Source organism: Neofelis nebulosa, chromosome 2 (genome assembly GCF_028018385.1).
Source record: "Neofelis nebulosa isolate mNeoNeb1 chromosome 2, mNeoNeb1.pri, whole genome shotgun sequence".
Lineage (NCBI taxonomy): Eukaryota > Metazoa > Chordata > Mammalia > Carnivora > Felidae > Neofelis > Neofelis nebulosa.
This window is the reverse complement of record NC_080783.1, coordinates 26,267,821-26,283,648: the sequence shown is the minus strand read 5'-3', so window position 1 is coordinate 26,283,648 and position 15,828 is coordinate 26,267,821. Positions and strand designations below refer to the sequence as shown.

The 15,828-nt window shown below is 36.9% G+C and overlaps 1 protein-coding gene across 1 annotated transcript in view; it reads left to right on the top strand.

Moving 5' to 3' along the window:
* Positions 1-15,828, top strand: part of CPS1 (carbamoyl-phosphate synthase 1) — a 128,847-nt gene that overhangs the window by 70,246 nt on the left and 42,773 nt on the right. The window contains exon 22 of the mRNA XM_058706225.1: positions 15,014-15,155. Within this exon, the coding sequence (XP_058562208.1) occupies positions 15,014-15,155 (142 nt within the window). The remainder of the gene's footprint in view (positions 1-15,013; positions 15,156-15,828) is intronic.

The window sequence follows — 15,828 nt, the reverse complement described above, 5'->3', positions numbered from 1 at the left end:
GCTCAATCCCAAGAACTGTGAGATCATGACCTAAACCTAAATCAAGAGTCAGACGTTTAATCAACCGAGCCACCTGGGTGCCCTTACACTTTCAATGTAGTAACAGTAGTCCATAAAGGGATAGTTGTCCCATCACTGTAGAACTAGCACATATGATAAGTTTCCCCTATGTTAGGAAGTAATAGACAAGCACAGGTACACAGATCTCTCAGTTGAACCCCTTTTGCTGTAAGGAAGGAAGGAAGTCAACTATAAGAAAGCTTTTTTTGTAAGCAGGGACTATTTCAGGATACAATACTCCAAACATTTGTATTTATAATATCACATTGGATTAGCAATTTTAGATTGAAAGACAGTAATGACGCCTAAAAAAAAGCAACATGAACAGGCAAGAAAAAAAATGTGAGGGTGCTGATTACCAGCTTCGAGCAACTGCTTATCTTCTGCCTGTAACTATTTTTAATTTCTTTATTTTCTTATTTTGATTTTTGGGTGCTTTAACTATTTCTGATTGACCTATCAAAAGGAAACTGTTTTCGTCCAATTTAGATGTTTAAAAATAGGGTCTATGACCATTGACATACAGTTTATATCATGTAAATATAGGAGGCTAAGATTTGGATCTATTTCTCCATTAATTGTCGACACAAATTTAATTTACTATGGATTAAAGTATGAATTGTTCAGAAATTGCTTTTGTCTAATATCCTATAGGCTTCTTTTTTAATGTTTTAATTCTGATAACATTAATATTCTCTTCCCCCTTCACTGCCACTTACTGCTACATTCAATGTAGGAAAAAAGAGGAAAGTGCTTTTGAAGGGTCCAATTTTCATCTGAACATCACTGTGTTCAGTGTGATAAACTGTGTCCATTGGCGAGTGCTGAAAAATCATAGGTGTGCCTATTGCTTAGGAAAACAATCTAGGGCAAACCTGGTGAGTTCCACTTGGGCATTCAAGTGCTAAATTGAGCTCAGTAAAGTTGGCCATTTCCCTGCAGCCACAAACTTCTGGCAGATGTAATAATGCAGGTGTCACCTTAGCTGGAACACTCCCTTTGAATGTCCTCTCCTACACATGTTAGTTTCTATTGACTTTTTATTTAACTTGCTCATGAGGCATGGAAAAACCAGACAGGAACATTTTGTGCTTATATTTGATTAAAGTTTTTCGGGAGGGAAAGTGTCACCAAAAAGTTGTTAAAACTTATATGTAAGACAGAGAAATGTCAGTACTTCACTCTCTAAAGGTAATTTACATTTTCTGATAGAAAAAAATGAATAATGAACAACTTTCATCTTAAAGGATACTAGATACAGAAATAACTTAGGGAAAGAAATATATATATTTCCTTACATATGACATATAATTAATTGCATGTTATAATTTTGATGATACTTCACTATGACATATGCTTGTGATACCAATGACCATTTTCCCTACTCCAGTCTGTGGACATCCATATATATATTAAGTATGTGGGTATTTAATATTTTTAATGTATAATGAGATGGTGATGGTTGGACACTTTAGTGGAAACCGTTGATTTGATTTGCAATCAATGGGTTTGTCCTGTGACCTCACTGCCAACTCACACTATCTTTCTGAGTCTCAGTTTCACTGTAGTAAAAAAAAAATACTCCCCTCTTAATTTGCTGGGAGGCTGTGCAACTAAGATGAATATATGCTATATTATGTATGAAGTGATTAACCCTAAAGGAAAACAACTTTATTATTTATTACGTATTACCATTCTACAGTTTTAGTCATCATACCCTAAACAACTTATCTAATAAACTTATTCAAGAATACTAAAAACTCTTACATAAAAGAGGTTTTTTTTTTCTATGTAAAAGAGGAGTATTACTGTGGGAATTTCCATGCCTCTGTGAACTAATGCCAAGAATACATTTTATTTTTAATTCATTTTATGTTCCATGTGATATTTTAGGTGATGTCATAGATTTCATAGGCCTTCACTAATTTTTTAACTAATCATTTATTGAATCAGATATAAAGTAAAAGCTTACATCCAATATCTAATGTTCTGAGAATCTTAATTGAATTCACTATTTAAATAGTGTTTACATATGTGTATTTTGAACACTACAGGGAGAGAGAACTTGATTCTATCACGGGCAAGATAAATGTTTTACCCAAAGTGTTTCAGAGTGATATTTAGATAATTCACAAGATGAATATTATATATTTTGTGTGTATTGATTCTTAAACGTTTGATAGTTCAAAAATCTTAAGTTGACTTAAAATAACATATAGTCATAATTAGCATGTATGTGCCTCTTAATAATCAAGAATTAATAGATTCTATCCCTATGTCAATATTTCTGATTTCAGCATGACGAGTTATATATTTTCTTGATGGCAGTTCTCTTTATTAGGAGCTCTTATTGGACCGTATGGTATTTGTTCAGCTACTCAGTCATTATATTTATTGGGGACCTGCTATATGTAAGGCATGGTACTAGGCCCAGTGACATTTGTGAATGGATAATTGTTAGTCATTAACCTGCCTTCAATGGGTTTGTAATTTATTTTCAAAGATTAAATATATATACATGGTTATACATAAGGCAGATACTTTTAACAGATCAACTAGAGTCAGGAACACAAAGCTGGAAAAGTTAAGTAGAGGTTAAAATAAAAGTTCTAAGACCTTTGCAGAAGTTTTCTCATGTAAGGATCAATTTAAGGTTTCCTAGAAGGTGTGCATCCTCCCTCATATTTTATAAATGAAACAATGCCTCAGATGTTTAAGTAAATTTTCAAGATTTCAGAGGTAGTGCATGTTGGAGTCAGGATTTAAGTTCAGGACTTTCAGAATCCAAGGACAACATATATCCCTTCTATACATCACAAAATATATACTTCAATATATTCCAGTGCCATAGAAGCCAAGGAAAGAGAGGTTTTAACACAAAACAAATAAAAATAGGAAGACACTTTCACCAATATTGCAGGGTTTAGGGAGAACAGAGAGGGAGAGAATTGAGTAAGTCTACCAAATTTGATGATCCGGAGGAAGGACAGGAACTAGTGTATAAGGACCAAATATGCAAGAAGAAAGAGGTGACGGGAAAATGGATAAATTTTACTTAGGAAGTAACAAATTGTGTTTGCTCTTCTATTGTTATATTTCTATTATGTTTCATAAAAATGAGAATCTTACTATAAATAAATCAACTCTATGAACAGAAATTAAAGTGGATATTATCAGCTATGGTTCAATATAAGTAGCAGCTGGAACAACAGTTTCATTTCATTGTTTTGTAATTATTTGTTGCATGCTAGTAACATCCTCCAATTAAACTGTAAGTTCCATCACAGCAAATTCCAAATATCATAAGGTCTTAGTAGACTTTTATTATAAATTTTTCTTACAAGGCTTTGTTGATTTGTGTGAACAAAGAATAAAGTTCACTATGCTGAGGTATAGCATCAGCTCTGAAACAGATATGAATGGCTTCCAATTCTTTATTGATCATATATTTTCTTTGGCATTGGCATATGATGTCTTCCATCAAGTAAACACTCAAAAGCACCGGGACACCTGGGTGGCTCTGTCAGTTAAGTGTCCAACTTCGGCTCGGGTCATGATCTCAGGGTTCATGAGTTCGAGCACCGCGTGGGGCTCAGTGCTGATAGCTCGGAGCCTGGAGCTTGCTTCAGATTCTGTGTCTCCCTCTCTCTCTGCCCCTCCCTCGGTCATGCTCTGTCTCTCTCTGTCTCTGTCTCAAAAATAAATATTAAACAAAAAAATTAAAAAAATATATTACAAAAATATTTGTGTGATAAGATGCCCATGAAATAAATGAATAAATATTCTTGGGAGAAAGTGAAAATCATAATTTCTTAGTCATGGCAAAGAAGGGAAGTTGGAGTACGGGAAAACATGTTTATAGTTCCTAGTTGCTCCCAGAGACTCACAAAATGATGGCCTGAAAAACATATAGTCTAAGATATACACTCACTGTGTTGGAAGACATTGTAAATCAGCATCTCTACACTTTCATTCTTTTAAGTGACTGTATATCTACTGTTTAGGTAGGAATACTTTGAATAAACTGTTTTCTAATAACAGGGGGTTTATCTCATTGTTTTATATTATCAAATAGAGATTGTATATACTGGAAGCATTATAATTCCTGTCTGGGCATGAAAAAAATCTCGATGGTCCCTTGAGAACAGGCCAAAATTATATTTTTTATTAAAAACAAAGAACTATCTAGAACTTTCAATATTGCAGATGTTTTTAAAAATTTTTGTGAAAAATGTTCACAAGTATTTACAATGGTAATGAAGTTTCTAATTTAATTAACCAGCAAGAAGGTTAAGGCAAAAAATACAGACTAACAATATTTATAATACAGAGATCCGTATTTCTCTGGTGACCTTAAATGCATTTCTGTTACAATACAGGTAGAAAATACCACTATTCTATTTTTGTGGATGGTGAAACTGAGTCACATCGAGGCGTGTGTCATAGTACATGTCACACCAGTCAGGGGAAAGCAAGGAATCTAGCCCAGGGCTTCTGCCTGCGGTTCTAATCACTAACCCTTTTCAAAAGCTTCTTTTTAGAGATATGACTTTTAAATCAGACAGCTGGAGATCAGTTCCTCCTTAGCTGTCAACTTGTGAGCTGTGTGTTTTCCTCTCTGAATCCTTGACCTCACTTAGAGCAGAAGCTTTGTAAGAGATGTGCCCTTCTCTAGAACTCTTGTGGGGAAAACACAGGGGCCTGGCAGGGAGAAAGCCCTGGTGAGTCACCTTTAAAAAAACATAAGCAGAATTTTCAAGGATATGGAGACCCGGGATAAGGGTTTTCCTTTTACATTTTGCCATATTTCAAATAAAAGGCTGTATACATATGCACACATACACATCCATTTAATCTTTCTTTAAATAAGAGGTAAACACCTCATCCTCTATGTTAACGCAGGTCAGTGAAAAGCACCTGATGTATACAATGGAAATGACCTTTACACAAAATAATCTACCTCCGTGGTAGTTATAGAAGCTAGATAATCAATCACTCAACGACCCCCCCGAAATTTTTCATCTGTTATTCATACCTGAAATGTCTTTATGGAGGCATCAAGCCTCTGAGGCAGCCCTTGAAGGTGAAGTACATGATTGCTGGCCTGAGGAGCATAGGGTGGTGGCCGTGCTTCCTGAAAGCGTAGAAAATGTTTGGGTGCACATGCTCTCCAGAAGATCAGTTGTTATTTGCAGGGAGTACACAGTGTGGTGGCCCTCATGGCCTCAAGGCATAGATACATAAGAATGTTGCAGAGGAGGGAAAAGTCTGTGAAACGCTGAGGTGCTGGGGCCTAAGGTAGGTGACTTAGCGGTTGTGTTCTGATTAACTGCTCTTCCTGCTTTCCCCCGTCCTTCTCTTCCTCTCTCTCCTTTCTTGGACCAGCTCTTCCCCTTCTTCCTTATCCCCTGGCATTTGCACTTACGAAGCACTTATTACCTGCTTGGCCCGGTGCTAGCAGTTCACGTGTTAATCATTTCATCTGGTTGATGTGATTGTTTTTGTCAGCAGAGTTGGAGCCTGACTCTAGATTTGGCCAGTGATACATACCTAAGGTTGAAACAGGCAGTTTCCCTGTTCAACACAATGATAATAATGTAATCATGTCATGTAATGTCATGTCATGTAGTCACATCAGTATTAGTGTGGCCATGGTGACATTACAGATACCACCTCAAACCCTACCCTACCACACCTGCTCTTTAGCTATTGGACCCACTTAATGGACCATCTTTGCTCTAGGCATCTTGAAAGGAGAGCAACTCAATTTGCTCTTGAGTATATTCATTAGCATGAACTAAATGAGACTTTTTGCTGTCATGGGTGGTAATGATTATGTTTATGTCTTCTTCTGGAAAATACTCGGTGATAAAGATTTTTGATTTCCATGTAGGTAGTGATCCTCAAATTAACATAGATCTGATGTGACATGTCATCAGGAATTTACTTCTAGAATTTTTCCACATCTTCCTAGAAATGACTTTCCATTAGGAAAAGGCTTTCTAGAAAAGGCTTTTTTGCTCATTAAGAACTAGAAAAATTTGATCAAAAATTATTTCTATGTATGTTACGTTTAGCAAGAAAACAAAATCTATGCAGTGTTTATTGGTAGCTAGGCTTTGGTTAAGTGATTTATTTTAATTAGATTCTAAGTAATAGTTTCTAGAAGTCAAAGAAAGTTATATATTGAAAGTTGTACATTTGTTGTGTGGAACAACACACATGATAGTTGGAAAGCTATTCTATGGAAACATGACTTGCTTTAAACAAAGGTAATTGAGAGGTTTTAAAATATAGGGCTTTCAAATAAATTTATTTGTGAAATAACAGATTTTCAAACCTCAAAGAATGCTTGTTTAATCTCAGCTTTCTACTGAGGCCTTGTACAGCATTTATTTTTGTTTGTTGGATTTAAATTCTGGACCCATAAGAAACCTATATTTATGGGAAAATCCAGGATTTTGCTTACTGTATACATCTTAATTTGGGGGAAAGAGTATATTGAATGGATTTCAAATTATAAGTAAATGTATTAATCAGAAATAACAGAAGCAATATTCCATAGTATGTACTTCTCCCTTTAGTTCAGTCTGATCAGGTGAAGGCTGTTTGATTAATAAAAGCATGCTGGGGCGCCTGGGTGGCGCAGTCGGTTAAGCGTCCGACTTCAGCCAGGTCACGATCTCGCGGTCCGTGAGTTCGAGCCCCGCGTCAGGCTCTGGGCTGATGGCTCGGAGCCTGGAGCCTGTTTCTGATTCTGTGTCTCCCTCTCTCTCTGCCCCTCCCCCGTTCATGCTCTGTCTCTCTCTGTCCCAAAAATAAATAAAAAATGTTGAAAAAAAAAATTAAAAAAAAAAAAAAAAAAAAGCATGCTGTTTTGAACATAACAGAACACTCTCTTTTAAAAAAAAAATTTTAACATTTATTTATTTTTGAAAGATAGAGACAGAGCACGAGTGAGGGAGGGGCAGCTAGGAAGACACAGAATTGGAAGCAGGCTCCAGGCTCTGAGCTGTCAGCACAGAGCCCGACATAGGGCTCAACTCCATGAATGGTGAGATCATGACCTGAGCTGAAGCCAGAAGCTTAACTGAGCCACCCAGGTGCCCCAGAATACTTTTTTTAATGTTTATTTTTGAAAGAGAGAGAGACAGAGAGTAGAGTGAATGAGGGGCAGAGAGAGAGGGAGACACAGAATCTGAAGCAAGCTCCAGGTTCTGAGCTGTTAGCACACAGTCTGACGTGGGACTTGAACTCACGAACCCTGAGATCATGACCTGAGCTGAAGTCAGATGTTTAACTGACTGAGCCACCCAGGTGCCCCAGAACACTTTCTTTTACACTAATAGACGTGACTTACTACCGTGACAGGGTGGTTTCCACCTATTTTTCATCATTACCAAATCTATGGCAGAGAATAAGAGTCACAGCATTGTCAACTAGGAATCAGTGAGATATAAAATGTGATTTATTGTGGCTCAAGAATTACAAGAAACCTATGTTAGGTAATTTTCCCCATTATTATTACTTGGTATTCATAGAAAATAATCATGATATTATAGTCAGTAGTATATAAGTGGTCTTACCAGATTGAAAGTAATACCACAATATTTCTGGATTATTGAGGTCACTAGAGATGAGTAAAAAAATGAACATAAGATTCATAAATTAAAAATTGCCTACTTAAAAATATCTACGGTATCAATTGCTTTATAAGCTTTTCCTCTGGAGGATTCTGTTGTTTTTAGCAGCCTTTAAGGTGAAATGCAGTTTTAAGTGCATCATCCCTTGAAAATGAACACCTGGGATAGTGTAGCATTATTGCAGTGGTGCTAAGTGGACCCAGATCCTAACAGATAGTTTTCCTGATGGCGTGCTTTCAACATGAACATTGGACCCAGGTATTGCTTGTCCTGTAGATGAGAGGTAAAGATCAAGGTTTTCTTTAATTTCTCCAAATACCTCACTGCTATACAGAAACAAAACACAGTGCTTTCAAAAATTCGGAGAAAATTGTAGTATTCACCCAATTGCCTAGGTTTCATCCTTTTGCTTTTCTAAATACTACCGCTGCTTTTGAAAAAAAATGTCTTTTGCATTTCTCTTTTTTTTAATGTTTGTTTATGTTTGAGACAGAGCATGAGTGGGGGAGGGGCAGAGAGAGAGAGAGAGAGAGAGAGAGAGAGAGAGAATCCGAGTGAGTCTCCAGGCTCTGAGCTGTCAGCACAGAGCCTGATGTGGGCCTGAACTTACAGACTGTGAGATCATGACCTGAGCTGAAGTCGGGTGCTTAACCAATTGAGCCACCCAGGTGCCCCTCTTTTGCATTTCTCTTAAGGAAAGAGGTAACAGCCTGTCTTTTTGAAAGAAAAGATGAGAGGACAAATAACTTCACCCCCGATTTCATGATTGTGATTGTGGCATGGTCTCAAACCTGTGAAGTGCCAAAAATAATCCGCAAAGCCATGCAAAACTGAGGGAGACGCTGACGTGAGGGTGTTGGGGTAGAGAACATGTGCCTTAACTCAGTTTTCTGTCCTTAAAGCAGGTGTAGTTACAGAGCATCAGGCCCTAGTGCTTCTCTCAGCTTCTGCCTTTTAGCGGATTTTTAAAAAGAAGATAATAATAAAATCGCAAGCCCATCCCATAATTGTAGGCCAAGTGGAGTGCTCATTTTCACATTAGAGCTTGTGCAATCTGGAGGGAAATTTGTTTAGTATTACTTGTGAGTTGGTGGATCAGATAAAAGCCAGTCAAGTGGAAGAGAGGACTGTGTGAAGTGTGCTGGGTCCCCTGGTAATTGCGATGCTGCAGGCGTTTCACCAGTCAGTTAATAGATTTCCCCAGTTCCTTTATGCCAGGTGAAAATTTCCTCATTAAGGGGAATTTATTCCATTTCCTTTTATCATTTATTATTGAAGACTAAGTGTGAGTGGAGGAAGTTTCGGAGATGACAGGGTAGAATTTTAAACAACAACCAACAACAACAACAAAATCTACATTGGAAGTCGGGGGGAAGAAGAGAGAGAGAGAGAGAGAGAGAGAGAGAGAGAGAGAGAGAGAGAGAGAGAGAGAGAGAGAGGAGAGAGAGAGGAGAGAGAGAGGAGAAAGGCTCCTATTGTTTATACAACCAGAGAACGCAACAGAGACTTGCCTCGGTAGAGGCTGAGCCATGCTGTCTCACCACTAAAAGATTATGGCAGGGAATGTAAAAGTCTGATTGTTTTGAAGATGTTCCTCCCCCTCCAAAATTTCAGAACTGTCATTTTGTGCTGCTAAGTGGAGAGGAACTAGAGATTTTGAAAAGGCCAGCATCACAGCTATTTGGTGTTTCTTTGTTTTATTGTTTAGATGCTATTATGCAATGATGAAAGTGTAACTTTTGAAGAGTTTGCCCTTGAACGCTGAAGGCAAGGAAAGCTGGAAGGGGAAAGACGAGTTATATCTGTAGCAAGCTTTAGAGGACACAGTGAAGATAAACACAAACATACTAGTACACACAAATGTGTACCTGATAATAGGATAATTTATTGCGCATATTTTAAAAACGTGCGCTTTTGTGCAATGTGCCCCATTCAGCTGATCACATTTCTTCCTTGGGATAATGCTCCCTTGATTTACAATATAATATAAATGGAGCATTCCCTTTTGAGGCTTCAAAAGGCAGTCTTGAATTACAAATTCAGCATTTATATTTCTTTTAGTAATTATTCTATTTTGAGTTTGTTCCAAATTAAGGTTTTTATTTTCCTTTTGAAAAATAGAAATATTATAGCCCTGTCTCACTAAAATAAGCTTTCATCTAACTTGATTTTTCAAAAAAATCTCGCTCTGATGGAAGTTCTTTTTAGCAGGCAAAATGGAAGACAGCCCAATATGGGCAGATAAAGACAAGGAACATGTGTCTGAATCTCCACATTGTTAAATGAGCTTTATGTTCACTTAAGATTATTCATCTTGCATTTGACTCTGAAGAGGTTTAACCTTATCTAAATCACTGGCCCAAAGCTAATGAATCGTGTCTTCAAACTGTCTCTTCTTTTATTTTATTATAATGGGACTCAAAATAAAATTTTGTATCGGAACAAGTAGGGAATAAAGTCAATTTTCTTCCGTATGTAATCACATGCCAGCCAGCTTTGTGTTATGCAAAAGCAGCAGAGAAAGTGAATGAGGGAAATGTAGAGAGGGAGGCAAGCCACTTCCTGTCTTGGTATTCTGCATATCCAGGAGTGTTAGGGTAGCATGGAATGTGGGAAGGGACCTACGTTATCCATGTCTTTGTGATTGCCAGGGTGGGTCAGAATCAACATGTATTTTCTCAATGAGGATTGGGAAGTGTTTCGCACTATTTTACGAACATGTCTGAAGAGCAGAAATTAATAACCAGAGAGATTATAAATAAAATACTATAGAAGATACATCACTTTGAATTTCATATGAACATACCTACCCAATATTTGCATTCAAATGAAGATAGATGAACATGATTATATTCATATACTATTCCAATTCAATACACCCTAATTTTCAAGACATTTAAAAACGTCATAGCATGCTATTGGTCTAGCTGTTTGAATATTGAGCAAAAGTTAAAGCTGTTTTGGGCTCACCAAGGAAATATTCTGCGAATCAGCTTGTGAGCTTGAAACATGCACTCTGCAAGTTTAGCTTGATAAAGCTGTTTTGGAAATCTCACCGGGTGAATTGAGGGGACGCCTATGGAGAGGTAGTTTTCAACCCCATTCCAAAATTCTATCATTTGTGATTCATTATTCCATGTTGCCGTTGCTCTTCTTGGGCGTCCCCTTTACATAATGAAAACTCTCTGGGGTGGGGATTCTATGTCGAGTAGTAATGATTGAGTTAGTCTTGTGACAGATAGCTGTTTTGTTGTTTTTTTTTTTCCACCAGAACTGAGCACAGAATTAATTTACTGTCCTTTTTTATGCACAAGGCCAATTCTATCAATCAGTCTTCCTTTTTTCTTTTTTTTCTTTCTTTTTATTTGCTTGTTGGTAAGAGTCCAATTTTATTTGGTGAGTCGGGGAGGAAGACTTTGCATGTTTGCTGGAGATGTCTTTATATGCTCTCTTGGACTCTTTTCGTGGAAAAGAATAAGACGAATTATGCATATTTCAACAATAGAAAAGACTGCATTGCTGAATGTGGACAAAACAAATGCAAATTTATTTCATCCCTAATAGAAATGTGAGGAATCTAAATGGTTTCTTTTTTTGTTTGTTTAATACCATTATTTATAGTTTTCATTTGAAGCAATATAGCAACCTTTGAAGAATTGACTGATATTCTGTATAAGAAGAAATAAAAATAAATCATTCAAGACAAGGGAAAAAATAGAAAAACATGACCAAAGGAGCTAAAGACAAATATATTACTTCTGGTTATCTTTGGACTTGGAGGACTTGCATTTTTGCTAGTCCATAGTCATAATTACAGGTGTGATGGCTCTTTTAAGGCATGTTTCTTTAAGTGTGTCTGGACTGCTGCTATTCAGGGTTAGGATTTAGTCATTTAAGTTAGTGTGGTTGTTGATGTAGTACCATAATATGGGTTTTGCTTCAAATAGTTATTGCAATAATAAAGAAATGTCTTACTGAAGATCTGTTTATTCTTAATTTTTCTTTTACTGCTATCTCACAATTATAGGAAAATGCCCTAGCAAGTATCTAGAAAAATCTAAGGGTAAAAATTGGCTTAATGTGATGTGTACAGCATTTCTCCATGTAACTCAAGCTTCATACTTACATTTTAAGCAAAATTGCAGGTCACAGAGCAGATGGGTAGACTTTCACCATGCAGGTAAACATTAATATGATTTATCTTTTGCAAAACTCACAATTAAATATATTTATTTCAAAAGAACATCATGCATAGTTCTAACTTATAAAGTAGCTTATTTATCAAGCACTTCCACTTTGAGGCTGAATGCACACTTGCACGTAAACAAATGAGCAATTGGTTTAGGAACATAATCTTGGCAAGAAAAGTGAAAATATCTGTTTCCAAAGCAAATAGCAACAAACAAATTATTCTTTGCTTTTGTCTCAAAATGTTTTCCTTTTTGCAATAACTAAAGATAAACACCAGAAAGTTGGGTGTTTTCAAAAGCCCTAGGAGCTCAGCCGTCATCTCTTGGGGAAGGCCTTTGCAGACTTCTCCAGTACTGTGGGACCATTTCCCCCGAGCCACAGCCTTCTCGTCTCTACATTCCTCGATGGCACCTCTCACCGTGCAGACACATCTATGGCTATTTGTTTGCCTTCTAATATACTCTGACCTCTCTGAATGTAGAGATTCGATACTTTATCACTCCATCATTAAAGTAGGTAGCACAGAGCCCTAGACACAGCACATGTTCACTGTGTTAAAGCACACGTGTAAGGATGACAATGAATGACATTGCCCTACCTTCACCATTCATGATTTCCTCCTAACTACAAATCCTCCATATGTTTTCTATACCTGCCATGCCGATCACTGTCTCAAATCATTGCAGATGCAGTTGCCCTTGCCTATAGTACATCTGTCAACTCTTTCATCCATATGAAGCTGAACTTTCTTTATGGCTCTGTTCTCATCCCTCTACTGCCGTAGTATTTCTCAACCAGATTCGCTCACACTGTTATCTCTTTTCTCTGACCTCACATTGCACCACATAGCTTATCTCTCCATAAAATGTCTCGAATCACTCTCTATCATTCCATTATCTCAAATATTGTTTTGTATCTTCATGAGCAGCACTGTCTAGTAGAAATTTCTGTGATGATGAAATACTCTGTAATCTGCACCATCCAATGCAGTCACCACTAGCCATGTATAGCTATTGAACACTTGAAATTTGGCTAGTGCAATTGTGAATCTAAATGTTAATTAAAAAAATTTTAATTAATTACATTGAAATTAAACATTCACATGTGGCTAGTTGCCACCATATTGGACAGCATAGTTATAGAACATGAAGCACAATGCGTGGCACACATAGCAAGTGACTGCTAATAATCAGATTATAATCAAGAATTTGCCAGGAAAATGTGATGCTCTGGGAGAATGTTTATCAAATACTTGGGAAGATTAAAAAATCAAAATGAGAATAGAAAAAGGAGACATTAAATTTATTGGGAGAAATAATTAATTAATTTGAGATACAGAAGGAAATTTAAGGGCCAAAGAAAAAGCAAATTGAGTAGAACAAAACATAGCTGCAAAAATCCAAACTAATACTGATATCCAACAGCCAGAGAAATAGCTATTAAATATATGAGCTTGATTCTCTCTTCTCTAATCTAAACTCAGAATATAATTAATTAAAGAAGATTGAAGAATAGAATGAACAAAATTCAGTAGATTTAATTCAACTGCATGCTATTAGCAGAATTTCAGTGAAAATGTTTTATTTATTATTACATCTTCTGAGAACACACCGTTATATTTTAATTTCATTGTATTAACTATAAAAGTGTTATAATTGAATTTTATTGTATTGACTATTGCTTGAAATAGCTGGTCCATAGCTACTTAGTTATACTTTTATAGAACTATTTTATTCTTCTGTGTCTTGGTTCTTTACAAGTTATTTTTTTGTACACTTTGAATTATAGTTATAAGGTGATTTCAATAACTCTGTCTCTTTTATAAAAGCTATAGAAGTCCAGTTTCCCTTTTCCATTTAATAAATATTTGTTGAATGCTGTCTGGGGGCCAGTCTACAGATCAGTGGGAATGATCTGGTAAATGAGCCAAACGTATTCTTTGTCATTGTGGAATGTGAATCTAGCATAAAAAAAAATTTGGATGGTGAATAAAAGCTAACAAACATAAAAAATATTGGTGACATTGATATGCTAAACAGTATGGTTCCAACTATGCTCCTGGCTCCGAGCAAATCAATCAGTGAAGAGTCCAGAAAGATCAGTGGGTGAGGGCAAACTGAGAAGTCTTCATGGATGAAACTTGGCTTTAGTTTATCTATAAAGACTGGCTGGGAGTTGGAGAGCAGTTGGGTAGGTAAAAGGAATGTCAAAGGCATTCGAGGTGAGAGAAACAATACAAATACAGTCTATACTATGGAAATGAGCATCAGGAAAGTGAGGAGACAAATCTAACTTGGATGGGAAATAATCATAAAACCAGAGAACTATCTTGTCAACATAGACAGATATATGATATTAGTAAAGAGAGGCAGTTTATGGAAAGGATACCCAGTCTGATGCAATGTTGGATGCCCAGGTATACATGGGTTCTCAAAGATCCTATACATGGAGACCTGGAGCATCAGTCAGACATTAGAGAAGGAGATACTGATTTGGGAATTATTAACTACTTATGTTGCTTGAGCCAGTGGCAGTGGTTAAGTTTAGAGGGAGAGACAAGGTAGCCAGGCCTTTGGTCTTAAATCAGGTAACAAAAGATAGGAACTTGAGCAGGGGGTACCAAAAAACCAGAAAAACAGTAAGTCATTTTTGTGAGTAATATGAGTAATAAAGTTGGGTGAGAAGCAACTTACCCGAGCCAGAGGAAGACATCTTTAAAGAATGGAACATTAAGCAGGTCATATGCTGACAGGTTAAGGAGATGAAACTTGAGAAAAGCCTCTTGGACTTAGTAAGAGGAAGGTCCATGATTATTTTGAAAGAGGAAAGTCATTAAGACAGAAAATGCAGAAGCGATTTCCAGGAAGTAAGAAGAGAAGAGGGTGCATGGGTGTGAAAGTAGGAAACCACATGTCTGAAAAGGTGAAAATATCATTGAAAATACTAGATTTCATAGAGGCTGGAAGATTTAGTGGGTTATTTATTTGTGTATGTTTAAAAGATCTCAACACTTTGAAGATGGAAAATAAGGAGCCTTTGGTGTTTTTGAAATTGAACAGTTCACTAGTCCTTACTGTGTTTGTTCTAAACTTGAATCTCTCTTTTTCATTAACTCCTAGTGAGTCCATTACAGAAGAAACCCTGAAAAAGGCAAAGGAGATTGGGTTCTCAGACAAGCAGATTTCAAAATGCCTCGGGCTGACTGAGGCCCAGACAAGGGAGCTGAGGCTAAAGAAAAACATCCACCCCTGGGTTAAACAGGTAAAGGAATTTCCCTTTCCTCACAGGGTGAAATGTAGGCACCCACTCATAGAGCCATTGCCGGTATAAAGAGGGGTGGAATTCAGAAGTGATTCTACTTGTCCAGTCAATGCCCATGATCCCACCAGTTTTATTCAGCACAGGTTTGATATAAGCTTAAAAGGGAAAGGTTGAAGGGGCACTGGGACGCAAAGGTAGGACTGAGTACATGGTTTTCTCTGCCTAAATGAAAAAAAAATCAAAGTGACCTCTCCTTTACTTTTTGACCTCTGTGCAGATGTATCTGCAATAAGATAAATCCTTAGTGTAATAGAAGGATTTGAAATCCCCTAGCATGGTGGCTGACCTCTTGAAAAGAATAGTTATCTCTTTTGGCACTAACTTTTTACAGGGTAATACTTTATTTTAAGTGCCCCATCATTATGGTTCATTTAGTATTCATTGTGATAGGGTTGGGCATAATGAGCTCATCTAGTATTCATGACAATCATACAAGAACTTTCATAGGTGTACCGTTGTGATTTTTTTTTTTTTTTTTGGACTACAGTAGAAGGATGCCTTGGCTTAAAGTACCACCAGCTGATTTTTGTCCTTTAAAATCATTGACTTTTCTCCATGTGCTCGGGGGCGGGGGGCGGAGGGGCACATGCCTTTGGTCCCAGGCTTGATGCAG